At 37.6% G+C, this 17,852-nt stretch overlaps 1 protein-coding gene and 1 pseudogene across 3 annotated transcripts; one reads left to right on the top strand and one right to left on the bottom strand.

Annotated features, from left to right (window-relative positions):
- LOC140519700 (major urinary protein 4-like) lies at window positions 1-10,890 on the top strand. Of its 3 annotated transcripts, XM_072633008.1 has the most exons (8): window positions 1-196; window positions 1,065-2,414; window positions 4,714-4,832; window positions 5,129-5,199; window positions 6,219-6,329; window positions 7,177-7,284; window positions 7,465-7,511; window positions 8,207-10,890. In XM_072633008.1, exons 2-7 carry the CDS (start codon window positions 2,322-2,324, stop codon window positions 7,482-7,484), a joined length of 522 nt encoding a protein of 173 aa, XP_072489109.1. In that variant the 5' UTR covers window positions 1-196; window positions 1,065-2,321; the 3' UTR covers window positions 7,485-7,511; window positions 8,207-10,890. The 3 variants fall into 3 exon arrangements, with proteins under 3 accessions (XP_072489109.1, XP_072489108.1, XP_072489110.1); XM_072633007.1 differs by having other exon boundaries at window positions 7,465-10,890; XM_072633009.1 differs by lacking the exon at window positions 1-196 and having other exon boundaries at window positions 203-2,414; window positions 7,465-10,890.
- A 5,341-nt stretch (window positions 10,891-16,231) lies between these two features.
- On the bottom strand, window positions 16,232-17,371 carry LOC140519703 (ran-specific GTPase-activating protein pseudogene; annotated as a pseudogene).
- Window positions 17,372-17,852: the final 481 nt, after the last annotated feature.

A 17,852-nucleotide genomic window follows, 5' to 3' on the forward strand; every position in this document is an offset into this window, starting at 1 on the left:
TTTTATTGTTCTCTCCTTTGGTTTTCAGTATTTCTAATTTCGTATTTACTTGGGAATTTTCGATTTGTTCTTTTTTGAGTTTTTTCAGCACCATGCCCAATTCATTGATCTCTTCTTTCTCTGTTTTATTCTTGTAGGTATTCAAAGATATAAAACTTCCTCCAAGAACTGCATTTGCAGTATAACATAAGATTTGGTAGGTTGTCTCATTTTTGTCATTCTCTGGAATGAAGCTCTTGATTGTTTCTATGATTTGATGTTTAACCCACTCATTCTTTAGGATTAGATTATTTAGTTTCAAGTTAATTTTTGGTTTATCTTTCCCTGGCCTTTAATAACATATAGTTTTTATTACATTGTGATCTGAGAAGGATGCATTGACTATCTCTGCCTTTCTGCACTGGATTGTGAGGACTTTATGGCTTAGTACAAGATCAATTTTTGTATACGTGCCATGTGTGCTGAGAAAAAGGTATATTCCCTTCTATCCCCATTCGATTTTCTCCAGAGACCTATCATATATACCTTATCCAGAGTATTATTCACCTCCGTACCATCTTTTTTTTTATTTTGAGTTCAGATTTGTCAACTGCAGAGAAGAAGAGGCTAAGGTCCCCCATTAGTATAGTTTTTTCTGTCTATTTCTTCCTGTAACTCCCTTAACTTCTCCTGTAAGAATCTGGATGTTATACCACTTGGAGCATGTATGTTTAGTAATGATATTGCTGCATTGTCTATGGTGCCTTTTGGCAGGATATAGTTTCCTGTTGTCCTGATTGCTTTTCTATAATATTTGAATGATTTCTTTCTGGCTACTTGCAATATTTGCTCCTTGACCTAGAATCTTTGGAATTTGGCAACAATATTCCCAGCAATTTTCCTTTGGGGACCTCTTGCTGTAGGCAGTTGGTGGATTCTTTCAATTTCTATTTTACCCTCTGGTTCTAGAATATCAGGGCAGTTTTCCTTGATAATTTTTAAAAAAATGTGCATGTTTTTGTTTTATCATGGTTTTCAGATAGTCCAATAATTTTTAAATTTTCTCTCCTGGATCTATTTCTCAGGTTGATTGTGAAAATAACTTCAACAGCTTAAAAAGTAGAATTGACCAAAGGGAAATGGAGATAAAAAAATTCACTGAAGACAGAGTACAATTGGTTGAATGGAAAAAAAGTACAAAAGCTAATTAATTAAACCAACACCTCAAAAGTTAGAATTGGGCAAAGTGGATGCTAATGACTCTATAAGAAATCACGGCTCAATCAAACAAATTCAAATAATGATACATTGAGAGAAAATGTGAAATACCTCATGGGAAAAACAGATGACCTGGAAAATAGATCCAGGAAAGAAAACTTCAGAAACATTGGACTATCTGAAAGTCATAATCAGCATCTTTCGAGAAATTATCAAGGAAAACGTCCCTGATGTCCTAGAACCAGAGGACAAAATAAATATTGGAAGAATTCACCAATCACCTCAGGACAAAAATCCCAAAATAAAAATTCCAAGGGCCATTATAGCCAATATTATTATATTATGATATTATTATATATAATATTAATATATGATATATGTATTTAATATATAATATATAATGATATATTATTATTATTATAGCCAGAATTATCAGGTCAAGGAAATAATAGACGATTATAGTGAAGTAACAGTATAAATTGAGTTGGAGCCCTGTATAAAGCACCATAGTAAGATTCTAAAAAAAAAAAAAAGTTGAAGGCACAGTCCTTTTCCTTTGGAGTTTTCTGTCTAATGGAGAGGACACAGATACACACACTCACAAATGTGCACCTCTTATGAGTTGTGACATAGTGATATATCAGCAAACATGAAGGAACATAATTGCAAATGGAGTCCTGAAATCTGAGAGAACACAATGGAAAAAAGTGAATTCAGGTGAATTCAAGATAGACTTCCCACTTTTTCCTTTCTTTAGCTCAGAATGGCCTCAGGGATGGACCAGAGATTTAATCTAACCTTCTTAACTGTAACGTTTGATCAAAGCACAAATATTTATTTGGAAGCCAACCCATTACAATATGTTCTGTTGGTCTTGGAAATGAACTTTAAAGAAAGAGAACAGTAGGTTCCTCAGAGGATGAACCATTGCTGTCCTTGGGATTATTGAAGAATAGCTAATGATTGGCAAATTTTCAATGAAGGAAAAGCCATTATGGGGAATGAGAGGGTCATTTTAGGGTCTCAGAGGAGATATAAAAGCAGAGAGAGAGCTGGGAACATTCATAGGAACCATATCTTTTCTTTTCTTGACTGCTGGAGATAAAGAAATAAGGGCTCTGAGGATGAGACTTCTGGTATTGACTATGGGCCTGGCCCTGATCTGTACCCTCCAGGTCAAGGCCACTGGTTCAGTAAAAGACATCAATTTTAACAAGGTACAAGTGGGTAAAAAGAACTGCATAGACTGACATGGGATTGAAGAGGGGATTTAGAGACATGAAACAGAGAAAAGCAGTACTAGAGTTAGTAGTGAAAACATCATCTGGGCTTGGATCAGCATTTTGCCACCATGAAACATTTAAAGTCTGAACTTGTGTGTGAGTGCATGCACTTCTGTGTATATTTATGTCATTGTGATTTAACTTTCTGAGGTTCAAATGGATTCTTCCTCACTGGAAAGGATGACTCACAATTTCCTTGTATTCACTTCTAATTAATCCATCTTAAATCCAAGTGCTCTAAGATACTGAATATCAAGTCTCTTTGACTTCGTTTAGTTATTTGAACCATCCCAATGCATGTATGTCTATGCACATGTGTATGTGACCACAGCATATTTACAAAATTTGGGAATAATTTCTAATATCAGCAGAACAGTTCCCTGTTTCTTGGATTGACTGGAAGCTATGGTGACATAGATCAATTCAGAGAAATTCCTTTTTAGGGTTTTTTTTGTTTGTTTGTTTGCAGGGGAGGAGAAGGGAGGAAGGGAATGGGAAGATGATAATGGGTAAGATAAATTGTTGGTCACTGCTGAGGTCCCTTTGTGGATTATCTGTGTACAGTTTTTAAGTCTTGGTTAGTATCTTAGATAATTCTACCTGTGTCTGCTCAGAGAATTGAGAGCAATTATACAAAATCACAGGCAGCATGGTGGAAAGATAAGAATACTATTAGAGAAAGGCAGTGCTATGGAGTGGAGAAAGCAAGAGAGTCTATTTGTTAAATTCTGACTAAGGCACTTATCAGCATTATGAATCTGGGTAGTTTACTTAATCTCTGGACCTCCTTTTCCTCATTTGCATTTGGATGATATTTGAAAATAGTAGCTTGATAAAGATTTAAACTTAAGGCCAGGTAAAAATAACTTTTGTTCTGTTAGAGAGACTCAGGATGTCAGGGCTAGAAGGAATATCAAAAGCCATGTGGGCCAATCCTCTCATTTTACAGCTAAAAAACCCATAAAGTCCAAGTTGGGTAATTGAGTTGTATACTGAGATATATGACAAATCTAAGACTTGGCTTCATATCTCCTGGTGCCCAGATGAGTGTTCTTCCCACTCCACAGCACTAGCTAGAAGTTTTTAAAAGACAAGGAAATTAAAAACAATGTAGAGAATGAAGGGGCTTTTTTGCCCTTAGAACCATGGGATTATACATTCATAGACAATGATGATGATTACCATGGAAGTGACCTGGTGCAACATCCTTGTTTACAACTGGTGCAGTGGATACAACATTGAACTTGGACTCAGGATAACCCAGGTTCAATTCCAGACTCAGACACATACCAATTGTTGTACCCTGGGCAAGGTACTTTGAGCCACAATTTTTCATCTGTGAAATAGGGATAACAACAGAACATGTTGTGAATCAATTGGGGTAAAATATGTAAAGTAATGGGCAAAATTGTAAGCAATATAGAAAGGTCAGTTATTATTATCATCATTATTGTTATTATTGTAAATATTATTATTATTATAGAGGCTTCCTACTGTGGTAGAGAGCTGGGCTTCTAAACTGAAGTGCAGTCTCTGAAATATATTTGTCCTTGACCCTAATGAAGTCACTACACTCTTCACTATACCCTTGTAAGATACTTACATGAAGTATCTTGTGTCAATAAAATTATTCCTTCTTGACTCAATAAGAGACCCTGGCCCCTCTAAATGACATCAGTATGTTGCACCTCATTAACACTACAGTTTCATTGTGGGCCCTTTTTTGACTATCTCTACTGAAGCATACATGAGGGGAAATCCTTCTCTAACACACAAAACATTTCCCCATCCCCTGTACACTCAGAGAGCATAGCTACCTACACAGACAACACTTCAGAGTGGGCAGAATCACTTAATAAGAAAATGAGATTCCAGTTCCCATGCTGGCATGAGCCCTACTGGAGTATAATGTCAGGGGACCTCAGAAACCATACTAGAAAATCTACCTCTGTCTCCCGGTATCAGGCAAAGAACATAGTCTCCCTTGTGTTTACCATATTTTATGTTCCTGTGGGGCCACAGAGCCAATGGACATAATTGTTTCCAGACATCACGAGGGGCAGAGTTCCTAATAACTGGGCCAGAGCCTGATTTCTTCTCTTCAGACTCCTGTCGCATTAGAACAAAGCCACATAAGGCCTTCTCCCCCACCCACAGCCTGATGACTTTCCCTCTTCTTTTTTCTCAGTTCATCTTTTCTTCCCTCTCCTTTTATTAAAATATTTCTCCATAGCTTGTAGGAAGGTGGTATCCTTTATTCTTGGCCTCCAGTGACGTGGCAAGCAACAGTGCAGCTTTTATCCACAGTATTGACATGAAAGCAGACCATCTGATATTTTACTTCACCCTCAGGTACGTCTAGTGAGAGAGTGATAATTGGCTACTGGGTCATAGCTTTCCTACACAAAGGTTAGCACAGGCTGCAGGATGGGAAATCCCTTCTCAACATTCCTCAGATTATAATGGGGTTGGAATGTAAAGAGTTACCTTGGGGGATGGCATTGACTGATGAAAAGATAATTGTGAGGAAGGGGAGAAGAGTTACCAGAATAAATGACAGCTTTCTGCCCAAGGCACACTGCTTGGCAGGGTAGCCCCAAGGCCCCCAACTTATGCCTAAGCTCAAGGTGTTTTTTACTCTTTTGCAGGAGAAGTGGTGAATGTAATCAAGTGCCGGTATTCGCTTACAAATTGGAAAACAATAAATACAAACTCCGATGTATGTATCAATTCTTATTACTACTTTAAGTTTATAAATGTGTTCCTTTATTAAGTTCTAATCTTGTTCTAGAATCAAATGAGGTAACAGACTGAAAGTACTTTGTGTTTGCAGATGTGAACTATTCTTATCATCAAAGAAAATAAAAAGTAACACAGATACCATTTTATACTTTTCAAAATGCTTTACAAAAATTAATTTCTTTAATCCTCAGAACCATTTTGTGAGGTAGGTAGTATATCATTACATTTTTTCAGATCAAGTTTCAGATAAGAAAACAGGTTTAGAGAAGGAAAGTGAATTGCTTGAGGTTATACAGTTTGTAAACTGAAGAAAAGTTGGAACATTAATTCTAACCTTGTCTTTAAGTCTAGTATCTTTCCAACTAGATACCATACTGTATTCATTGAATAGGCTGAATTTATTAATTTAATCTTGCAAAACTGATTTACAATAAAAGAGATAGAGTAGAAGACAGAAGAACCTATTTTATAGCTCAAGTATACACAAACAGAAACTGTACACTGATATAGGAGTGATGGGGAAAGCTGAATCTTCTAAGGAAGGTATTTCCATTCTTGTATTATTCGGATTGTTAGAATGTTTTCTTACATAAGTCTAAACATGTCCCTGTAATTTCACCCATTTTTCTCAGTTCTACCCTTTGGAGGCAAGTAGAATAATCTAATCCTTCTTTCTGGAAAAGCCTTGGGAAATATGCTCTAAGTCAGACATCCTCAGGTCCATCAACAAATTCTTAATTGGTGCAGATTTGAGTCTTCCCACTATCTTACCCACTTTAATTTGGTAACATCCTTCTTAGAATGTTTCACTGATAAGTAATCATAATAACTCTGAATTTAAGGTCCTTGTTAGGATGTAGGATAGTGGTATTATCTTCCCTATTGATGAGAGAAGTCAGGCCAAACCCTGGAGAAAGGGCAGTTATTGAATGTACAACTTCTGTTTGTTCTCACTTGTTGTACTATCAAGGGGATTTTGATCTCACCCCATTACAGATCCAGGCAACAATATACTCTATCTGGAAGATGCTGACCCAAATGATTATCTCCTGATTTATACAACTAATGAGATTCATGGGTTAGAAAGCAAAGGAGTGGAGCTCTACAGTAAGTATCTTCTAGCCTCTTTCCCTGGAATTCTGTCCACAGCATCAAGCCCAGGTTTGCTTTCTCTTTAATCCCACAATTCTTGTCCGTGTCCTTTATCAACCCACTTAGGGGATGTTTTTTTGTCTCCTGCTTTACTGAGAATACCAAGACTATTCAGTGAGAGATCTTGCATTTTCAGTGTCTTTCTGAGATGTAAGGTAAGTCTCTTCTGTAGTCACCATTCCTCCCTTGCTTTCTTTCCTTATTCCATTCCCTCCTATAAAACATGACCCTGATATTAGAAGAAAAACAAAGAATAGGTCAAATTGTTCCTAGAATCTTAGGCAAAAAGCAACAGAAAGTCTGATATTTCTGCTTAGTATTCTTCGTTTAAGGGGAAAGAAATGTTTATTGTTTGGCTGCACTGGTCCTTGAATGAGATGAGAAACAGAAACTGTGTTGCCTCTGGGAACATGGAGAACTATCAGGTTTTACCATGCACCATATCTTCACATCCTAAAACCTTCTGGATATTAACATTGATCTTGCTTCTGTTCCTTGCAGACCTCTAGCACTTCTATCTTTTCTTCTGATATATCTTTGGATCTTGACATCTAATGATATGTAAAACCCTAAAGATTTCTGGGTTTTTCTATTCTTCCTGCTATGAACTTTCTTTTTATGTTCTGTCTTTCCCAACTAGAGCCTAAGGAATTCCTTGAAAGCAAAGACTATCACATTTTTTCCCTATTTTTATCCAGAACACTCAGAGGACTGGTTGGAAAATATTAAGTGCTTAATTTATGTTTTTCATTCATTTATTAATTCATGATCTCTAATAATAGGTAACATTCTCTACATGCAGGTCGACAAAAAGGAGGGGCTTTGAATCAAGTCATAAAAAGTAAATTTGAAAAAATTTATACATCACATGGACTTAAAAAAGAAAATGTCATTGACGTGATGAAAACTGGTAAGTCTTTCTAATCTTTTTTTTCCAATTTCCCTGAAATAGGGAAAATAAATATCTATAGAACAAATCTCATCCTACTAGAGAGATCCCTATTTCTTTTGCATGTAGGATTGTGGCACTCTGAACATCTGTGGGGAGTTTGTATCCGAGAAACATTCATGTTCTACTTTTTCTCCACAGATCCATGTAGCCGACCTTAGAATAGGGAAGTTGACACCAGTGCTCAGGTTGGTCACATCTGATTCTAAGGCTATGCTCTATAAGCAGTGCTTTGTGCTCTGAAATCCAGCTGTGAACTGGATGATATTATCTAATCAGGAAGGACTTTGTATAGATCCAAGGCCATTGTTGTGCTTGCTTCTTCATGCTTCACTCCTCCTCACAAACTAGAACCGAAAGTAGGAATGGTAGTCCTTTTAGAATCTTCAATTCACCTTTAGCTGTTCTGAGAATTCTTTTCTTCTTCCCTTCTCTTTTTCCTGTTCCATTTACCTGGTTCAGTCCTGCTCTTGGGTACTTTTCCCCTTCTCCCTCCCTTCTCTCTATCTTCTACCAGATACCAAGAGACAGTGCCTTGGGGAGGGAGTACCATTGCCTGGGTGTGGCTCAGGAATCCATCATTGTTTGATATTCCATATCAAAACTTGAATCAAATGTCAATTTAAAGGATGAATATTTTTATTTTGTAATTCTTTAGACATTTCTATTGCATTTCTCTCCCTTACAATTAGTATTATTATTACTACCATCATTATTATTGTTTCAAAGGATCAGGTTAATCATTTATCACAAATTCTTCCTCACTGAAAAGATTCTTACACATATTGGATAGGAGATTGAAAAGATGAAAGTCACTTTCTAAAGTCCCTTCCAATTTTAAATTTCCAGGTATAATGTCTTTCCTTGCTCTTTTCCTCTCCAGGTCAAACATCAGAAGGCTTTTCAACATTTCTCATAGTGTATGATTTTTGGCCTCCTCACAAATAGGTCATCATCTTCTTCTTAAAGAGATCCTTTTAATCAATATTCCCTTAAAAAGGTGGTACTCAGAAATGGAAGTTATTAAAATATAGTATGAGCAAAGAAGAAACAAATTGAATAACTAACACCAATGATCTACATAACATAAATCCATCAGTTTAACCAAAATTGTATAAGTGTATCTCTACTATCTATGTATACACACATATTACAACACACCATTGATTTATATTAATTTCTGATCAGCCAAGACCTAGAATGGCATTTGAAGTTGCATATATTGTTTCCTCCTCTCCATATATGTTTCTACTCTGCTCAATTTCCCTTGTACTCATGTAATTAATTCTTTGAATTTTGTAAGGAATAAAAAATACATAATGCAAGATTTCCAATTTGTATCTATGCAAATTCTTTCAAAAATGAGTTACTACTACATCATTTATTTTTAAATGACTTGCGTATGTGAATGTAATTCAGTTTCATTTAATTTTTGTTGCTATGTGTGTTATTTTTCTGGGTTTTCTCATTTCATACTGCATCAGTTCAGATGTCTTCCAATGCTTCTTTGTATGGGCCATTTTCATCATTCCTTACAGATCGATAATAACACATTGCATTTATTTACTACAGCTTGTTCAGTCATTCCCAAATCAATAGCCATCTACTTTGTTTTTAGTTCTTTGCTACTACAAAAACTACTACTATAAATATTTTGATACATATGGGACGTTTTCTTTTAATCAGAGATCTTTTTGGTATATGCCTCGTAATGAGATCTCTAGGACATAGAATATAAATATCTTAGTCACCTTCTCAGTTTCATTTCAAATGATTTTGCAGAATAATTACATCACTTCATAACTTCATCAACACTGAATTCATGTTCTACAAACTTTATAATACTGACTAATCCTAGCACTCAGCTACTAAGCAAAACTTCAGAGTTGTCTTGATTTGTGTGTTTCCCTTATTTTTAGTGATTTAGAATATTCTCTTACAAGGGAACCAACGGTTTTTAGTTCTCCTCTTGAGAGCAATTTGTTCACATCTTCCACCACGTTATCTATTGGGAAATAGCCATTCTTATATCTTTCCATTAATTGCCTATTTATCTTGGGTATCATACCTCTGTCAGATATATACTGGAATGGTTTTTCTCCAACTAATTCCCTTTCCTTATTTCCCCTGTTTGTGTTCATTTTAGTCATACAAAGGCTTTTTATTTTCATGAAATTAAAATTATCCATTTTTGCTTTCTATAATTATCTCTTTTTGTTTAAAAATCCACCCTCTCCAGTGATAGCTGTGAAAACTGATCTAGTTGCCTTCTAATTTTTATACGACCTTTAATATTCAGGTTACATCCATTTTGAGTTTGTTGTGCCATATGGTGTAAGATGTTGGTCTAAACTTAATTTCTGCAAGATGTTTTTCCAGTTTTTTCAGCAAGTCTCAAAAATAGAGAAGGCACCCATAGCTATCAAGTTTTAGGTGTATTGAACACTAGATTATTGCCATTGTTTCTGATTCTTTCTTTTCTACTTTTCTATTTTTTTACTTGTACCAGATAATTTAAACAAATATTGCTTTATAATTTAGTTTGAGATTTGGATGTGCTATTCTATCTTCATTTCTAGTATCCTAAATTGTTTCTTTTTCTATTCTATATATTTTGTTCCCTCAAATAAATTCTAATATTATTTTATTTAGATCTATACAGTGTTACTTGGTAATTTGGTTGTTGTAACATTAATTCTATAAATTAATGTAGGTGATAATGTCATTTTTATTATATTGGCACTACCTAGTTTTGAGTACTGAATATTCCTCCTGTTACTTAAGTTATTCTTACTTTAAAGTGTTTTGCAGTTTTATTTCTATGGGTCTTAGGTCCGTCTTGGTATACTGATTGTAAGATATTTTATGCATTTTACAGTTATTGGTAATGGGGCTTCTCTTTTTATTTTTTACTTCTAGAGTTTATTATTTCTATATAGAAATCCTAGTTATTATGGGGAGGCAGTTATTTTGTGGTGTTGTGCTTTATCTTATTGATTCTCTCAATTGGTTTTATTATTTTTTCTTTGGGATTTTCTAAGTAAAAATCATTAGGAAATTGTGGTAGTTTTTGTCTTCTATTTATCAATCTTCACTACCTGTATTTCCTTCTTTTGTGTTATTCCCATTACTAGAACCTTTATTACTATGAAGTGTCCTGGTAACTACTGGATATATTCTGGCTTAGTTTGAGCCTAATATACCAACCTCTTGAAATAAGTTTGAATTGTTTTCTTAGTTATGGCATAGGGATGAAATCTGGGATTCATTATAAACCCTTCTCTGAAACTTTGGACCTCATGTGAAGGATTGGTAATACAAGGTGGTTTTGGTAGGGTAACATAGATGATACCAAGAAAGCATTTTACACTCTAACGAGCTCCACAGGGACATTTTCATGGTGCATACACAATTTTAAATTCAACAAATATTTATTAAGCAACTATTGTATATAAACAATGTATTATAGTTAAGACATGGTCCCTGCCTTCATAGAGTTTACAATCTATAGCCTAATAGTGGAAAAAGGCACAAAGCTACAATAAAAATAAACACTTGGAGACACTATATTCAACTTGTATGTGGATTCTCCCAGACACACTATCATAGATTCAAGGTATTCCAGGTTCAAATTTATTGAATAATCTTATAACTAACTACACACCCCAATTAAAACTTCTCTGTCAGAGTACACATTCAGTTCAATCCAAAGCTGTTTTTTTGTCTAAATAGATAATATTGATTACATAAAATTGAAAAGGTTACGCATGAACAAAATTAGTACAACTAGGATAGTAAGGGGAGTGATACAATGGGGAAGGGGGAATCAAATATTTCTGAAAATAGCTTTATAGCCAAGATATATAGGGACCTAACAGAAATTTGTAAAACCAATAGATAAGTGGTTGAAAGATGTAGTCAAACAATTCTCAAAGGGAGAATTGTGAATTATTAACAAACACATGAAAAAATTCTTTACATGACTAAATTAACCAGGAATCAACAAGTGTCATTATAGAGGAAAAAATGTGACTGAGGTGGATTTTCTTTTCTTCCAATTTAGAATGGAAAGAGGCCGATTTCTCTCATACTGGACTTGTTTAAGGCTATAACCTTCCCTTTATTCAGAATTCTCTCCAAAGGGTCCTCTTCATTCTTTCCACACAGAAGGCTGAATATGTGTAGGGAGACCCAATGTTCAAGGCTACCTGGTGATGGCTAAACTAAAGGAGCTCACACAGCTTTAGCCAAGGGAAAATGATGCAAATCTATGTAGATTTCTCTCTTTACCATGTTAGAGTGTTTATTAAAATGAATCACCAACATAAAATATTCTCAAACCTACCTAACTTGTCCAGCCCTCTAGTAGAGAAAACCCACACATCTGGCCAGAGATGTAGATATCCAACTGGTTTACATTATATGTATTCAAAAAAGGAATTCTCCTTTTCTCATACTGGAATAAGTTTACACAGTTTGAAGCATATGTGATCAACCATGGATTTTATGTGAAGCAAGAAAAGAAGGTAAATAAAAAACTTTGGAGAGATAGAAAAAAATCATATAATAATGTATTCTCTAATCCTGTGAAGCTGACTTTCTTGCACTTCCCCACATGAGACATTCTATCTCCTGACATTGAATTTTTGCAGGCTCTTCCAAATGCCTGGAATATTCTCCATCTTCATCTATGCCTCCTGATTTCCTTCAAGTTCCAGTTAAAATTCTGTCTTTTATGGGAAACTTTTCCTGATTCCCCTTATTGCTTGTACTTACCTTCCTTTGATTTTTTTCAAATTTATCCCACATTAATCTTCTTTGTATATAATAGTTTGTACCCCCTCATTAGACTGTGAAATTCTTGAGGGTAAGCACATTTTTTGGTCTTTCTTTATATTCTCAGCATGCCTGGCACATAATAGTTGCTTGAGTAAATATTTACTATTAATTGATAAACTAGGAGGAAAAGTGCAAAAGTATCAGTTAAAAAAATAGAGATGGCAGGGAGCTGTTAGAATGAGTTGTAGAGAATAAACCCTTTCCATAGCTTTTCTCAACTATTAGAAGGATGATCATCTAGCAACTATAGCCCATTTTTTTGTTCCATTAAGAAGGGACAAAGTAACTGAAGACAGCATGTACACTGAGCCCTAAGTAAAGAAACTCACATCACAAGATGCTTATGGTGACCTAACAGTCCCTTCCCATGGTTCCCTTTATTTTACCATCTTTTCCACAGATTAAACTAATTAACCCCCTACTGGAGCTGCTGTCACAAATTGCCAAGCCAATATTCTCAATAGTTTTCTTATTTTCTATGAAAGGGAAAAACAATCATATCTCTTGCAGACACACTACACTGGTAAAACCTACAGAGTGTCCAAACCAAAGTGCAAATTTCCTTTTGGCAAGATGTCAATTGTCATGTGGCACTTGGAGTAATTTCCCTTTGGCAGAGACCATTGCCATATGATATCTTGGTTGTTAAGAAGAAGAAGAAGAAAGAGTCAAATCAAAATAAATATTGCTTCACCTCATACCCAGTAAACTGGCAAATATAACAAAAAATGGGAATAGTTAGTGATGGATGGATTGTGAAAAGACATGTTCAATGTTGGTGGAGCTGTGAACCATTTGGAAAGGTAACTTGGAATTATGTGTAGATAGTCATACCATGTTGATCAAGAGGTATCAGTGCTAGATATCTAGGTTATCTAGAGGATAACCTAGGGAGGTTAATTACAAAAATATATACCCCAAGAAATGGAAAATATTCATAATAAGTTTCTTTTTGTAATGTCAAAGAACTGAAAAAAAGTAGTTGCCTTTAGATTTTGGAATAGCTAAACAAAGTATGACTCATCAATGTAATGGGACACTTTCAAAAATGATGAATGATGGGATGAATACAGAGAAATATGGGTAAACCTAGAAACTGATTACAAATAAAATATTCATGGAGGAAGAGACAAAATGGCAGAGAGAAAACATTTTTGTGTAGTTATTTTTATACAACTCCTCTTCAGTAACATAAGAAAATATGCCAAACTGAAATCTGAAAGACAAAACAAAGAAGAAATGTCACAGTGAGTCATTTTTCTAGCCTACAGAAGTGTTAGAAAACTGAATTCTGTGGATATTGTGGTGAAGGCTAACCAGGAACACAGTAATATGTCAGTGGTAGCCAAGTCAAGACCTGGAGTGGTAAAGGAATTGAGATGGAACATCAGGGAAAGAAGTACTGGAGCAAATGGAGAACCCAGGACACCTCTAAGTTAGTTCTGGGAGCAAGAACATATTCCATCTGGCAGTTCTGTCCCAAATTACCCAGTTCCAGGTTATAGTTTTAGGGCAGAGAGAAATGGACAAGTCTTTAAAAAGCAGGGGGCTGTAAGCTGAGTACTAAAAACAAAACAAGTAATAGAAGTGTACCTCTGTGATTCTGAGCCCAGGAGCAGGATGGTAGTTCAGTTATGACCCTTAGAAGAGCATGTAAGACTGTCCTAAAATAACCAAAGCAAGAGATGAAGATTAAAGGGGAGCCAGAAGTTCAGTCACACTGAGACTGCAGAACTTCCCAGTAGGCTAGTAATGGCTGAGTTCAGCGGAATCTTTTGAAACCCAACTACACACAAGACAATAAAACCAAACCTGAATTAGACACTTAAAGAGCTCAGATCAGGAGGTCATGGAAGAGATCTCTCCCTGGATAATACCAATCTGGTAGCACTGGAAACTTATAGATCTCCAGACAGAGCTGTGAAAGCAAGAGAAGGACATAAAAGAACAGAAAGCAAGGACAGACGTTACCCACCCCATGTATACATTAGCTCATCATAAACTATAGTGTTCAAAGTCAAAAAATAGGCCAGAAAAATGAGCAGACAACAATATCAACAAAAGAACCTGACTATAAAGAGCTACTAAGGTGACAAGGAAGCTGAGGACATAAACGCAGAAAATAATCACCTGAAAACATCTATAAGAAAAAGCTTAAAGAACAGTACAGATTGGACACAACCCCAAAAAAGAATTCCTAGGTGAGTTGAAGAAATTTTTTTTTTTGAGGGATACATTAAGTGGCACTTTATTGGAACACAAAACAATTACAGTGAGTGAGATGATCTCCTTTCGGAAGAGGGAGGGTGAGTAGCTGGTATACTTATACCCCACACCCCTCCCTGGCTTCTCGGGTTCCAGGGGAAAGCATCTTGGGGACATATACCTCCTCTTACACACATTAGGAAAGCATTTAAAAACATACCCTCCTGTCCCCCAAGAACTCACTCCGGTGGGGACAGCACAGGAAGAAATCAAAGCCAACAGAACATTCATGGAGTACAGTTTCATGTTTCCAGAGAGCATAAGAGAACATTTCATATGCAATCACTTAACTCTTTCTTGCGCTAACAGCCGATTTCTGAAGGGGTCTTTGGCCTCCTTCTCCTTCACTGACTGCCCCTGTACAGTCAGTCACCCTGCTTTACAAGACCAAACAGGAATGAGAGTATAACAAGGTCAGCAGTTGGAGAAGGAAGCTTTCCTTTGGAAGGGCACTCCATTGAGAAGGGACCAGGGGCTGGCATTTTTAAATGGACAAACACAGACCCAAACAGGGAAAACACCAGATCATAACGTTAACATCTAGAGCTGGGACATAATAAATACAGGTGAACTGGTGGAGGATGCTAAGTGAGAACCTTCAGCAAGTGAGACGGACATGCTTTCTTTGTTTTGTTTGAAAATAAAGTACTTTTGGTGGGTGGGAAGGAAAACAATTAAAGGAAACCTTCCAAGACTAAAAGTCTGAAGTGAGTTCTCTGACTACTACTAAGAAACACTACAGGCTAATATGCTTTTCAACTGTTTGTTGCTTTCCAAAGCTCACAGTGAATAGTGGAAATAAAACCCCAGCCTGGGTGCCTTTCTGTTCTCACCGATTACAGTTAAACATTTCTCAAGCTTATGGTAGAATAAAATGTTTAAAAAAAACAAAACAAACCCTTCAGCCATTAAATTGTAAAACCGTCCTCCCTGGGGTGGGGGGCGGGGGGGGGGGGCGCTTTCATTTTGAGTAAGCTGAAAGTTCTTGGCTTTAAAACTTAGAGTAGAGCAAAACTTCAAGGTGAGCAGCCAGAGAGCAAGCACAGGGACACACAAGACACAGCCACACCCAAGTGATGACTTCTCTGAGGGCACACAGGCGGCTGAGGTATCCTTCACTTCTAGGGGTGCTGGGGAATGACAGTCTGCATCTCCTGGGAGGGGATGTAAGGTGGATAGCTGACCGCCTGAGGCTGCCCACCCCCAGGCAGCGCTCAGGACAGCTCCTGACAATGACCAGGCCTTTCTCCCACTCAGACCTCCAAACACCCTGGGCGGCACCAGGAGCTTGGCAAGCCTTGCTCACTGCTCTCCCCAGGGGTCATGCATGCCTTCTCCCGCCTCAGCTAGGCTGCTGGAGCTCCCATAGGTGACAGATATCCCCCAGTGCCAACCAAGTCTGACTCTTGTACTGACCTGCCACACTAGGAGTGTTCCACAGCCCTGTGGGTGAAGTGCCTCATGCCAGAAGAGGAAAACACATTGGCTTGGCTTACAGAATAAGGCCTGAGAGTGGAACCTCCAGCCTGGCCCATGTGCCCACCAGGAGAGCCGTGACCCACAAAGGCCATACAAAAGCTACTTCCACTGACTTCCCCTTGACTCCCAGGCTGGCCAAGGCCACAACACTAAGGTATCCAGAGCACAGTGCCCTACTCCACAGCTTCCCAGAGATGAGTGTCCATGGGAGCCTCAACATCTTAAGCTATGCCAACTGTGCCCTAGGAAATAATGCTGCAACTGTGCTGGCTTAGCTGGCACATCACAAATGAAGAAGCATCTACCGTGGGGGTGTGGGGGGCCTTCCCAATCAAACTGAATGATGCATCCTCCAAAGCCCCCTCAGTCACCAACACAAAGACAAAGGCACAGACAACAACCATTGCCAGGAGTTCCAGCCATCAGCGTGTTTAAGTAAACATATAAAACTCAGGCCTGTCCTTGGAGGCAGGGTTCAAATGTTTTATTCACTCTTTTGGATGTACTATAAATAAGTGTTTCCACTATGGAAAAGAATGTTGTGAGTGCAGTACATGTGCCTGGGAATGGGTTTTCTGAAGACATCTTGGAAAGGCTAAAAGCTTAGAAAACAACCTGGAGGCTGGAATTCAGTTCTTTATATAAAGTCCCTTGTAAAAAAACCAAAACAAAACAAAATGAAACAAAAAGAAAGAAAATAAAAGGAAAGAAGGCGAGGCCTGCGAGATGATTTATTGCAGTAACACGTCCTGATCCTTAGTCTCCTTCTCAAGCACCTCGGGGCTCTCGGGCTCTTGGCTGCTTTCTTTCTTCTCCTTTTTCTCCTTCTTCACCCACAGCTCCGAGAACTTCCCACCACTTTGTCGGTGTTTTCTTTGCCTGCTCCTGCTTTCTTTTCTTTTTCTTCTATTTCATTGCTGCATTCTTCAGATTTTGCCTTAAACTTCTGGGCTCTTTCTGCATTTAGGAATCGAATCGCCAGCAGCTCAGGCTTGGGACTTTCATCAGCTAAGTCTGCGTGTGTGTTCCAGACCCACGCCCTGTCACTGCCTGCTTTGGGTTTCAGCTCCATCAGTGGTGTTATACAGTGACTGGCACAGATCTTCAGGGTTTTGTGCCTTCTCTTCTCCTTGTGTTTCAGCAGCTTCACGTCACCCGTCCCTCGCTCTTTCCATTCGGGAAGGTCGTTCTCAGATGCAAATCGGAACAGCTTGGCCCGCATCTTGAAGAGCTCTTCTTCATCTTCTTCCAGGGTCTTAATCTCCTGCTCAGGAAGAGACACGATGGGCTCAAACTGTGGGTCACGGTTCGAGTCGTCCACGTTCTCTGTGGACGCGTCGTGCCCCTCATGAGATTCCTTGGCAGCCGCCGTCGCAGCGGGAGGCGATGCGGCGGCGGCGGTGCTTGGTCCCGGCGGTGCGGCGGCGCTCGGTCCGGTCCGGTCCGTGCCTAGTCTGGCGCTGGCGCCTCGAGCCCCGCGCTTTCCTCAGCTCAGCCCCAAAGCACGCCCCCGCCCCCTGAAGAAATGTTTAAAAAAGCAAAACAAGACTTTTAAAAACTAAAAAGCAGTAGAGAAGAAATAGAAAAAGTGAGAAAAAGGATGAGAGAATTGCAATACAGTCATGAAAAGGGAATTAAATAATAATACTAAATAATCATTTAATTAGTTTTAATTAATAATATGAAATAATTGCAAGATATAATATAAATTATTAAATAAGCAAATAGAAATCATTAATTAGTTATGATTGATTAATTAATAAGCTTAGGAGAAGAGAAAAAACTTCCTGAACTAACTTCTTCAATAACTCCTTAAACTGGCCAAAGAAAGCTACTAACTTCATAAGATATCAAGGAATAACAAGACAAAGCAAAAGACAGAATAGTAGATGAAACTATGAAATATCTGACAAGAAAAAGAGCTGACCTAGAATATAAATCAAGGA

Source organism: Notamacropus eugenii, chromosome 1 (genome assembly GCF_028372415.1).
Source record: "Notamacropus eugenii isolate mMacEug1 chromosome 1, mMacEug1.pri_v2, whole genome shotgun sequence".
Classification (NCBI taxonomy): Eukaryota; Metazoa; Chordata; class Mammalia; order Diprotodontia; family Macropodidae; genus Notamacropus; species Notamacropus eugenii.

Bases quoted from the DNA above. Each gene is read 5' to 3' on its own strand.
- LOC140519700 (XM_072633007.1), top strand. From the start codon at position 2,322: ATGAGACTTCTGGTATTGACTATGGGCCTGGCCCTGATCTGTACCCTC. The intron at 6,330-7,176 runs GTAAGTATCTTC...CTCTACATGCAG, and splicing joins CAAAGGAGTGGAGCTCTACA to GTCGACAAAAAGGAGGGGCT. The intron at 7,285-7,464 runs GTAAGTCTTTCT...TTTTCTCCACAG, and splicing joins CATTGACGTGATGAAAACTG to ATCCATGTAGCCGACCTTAG.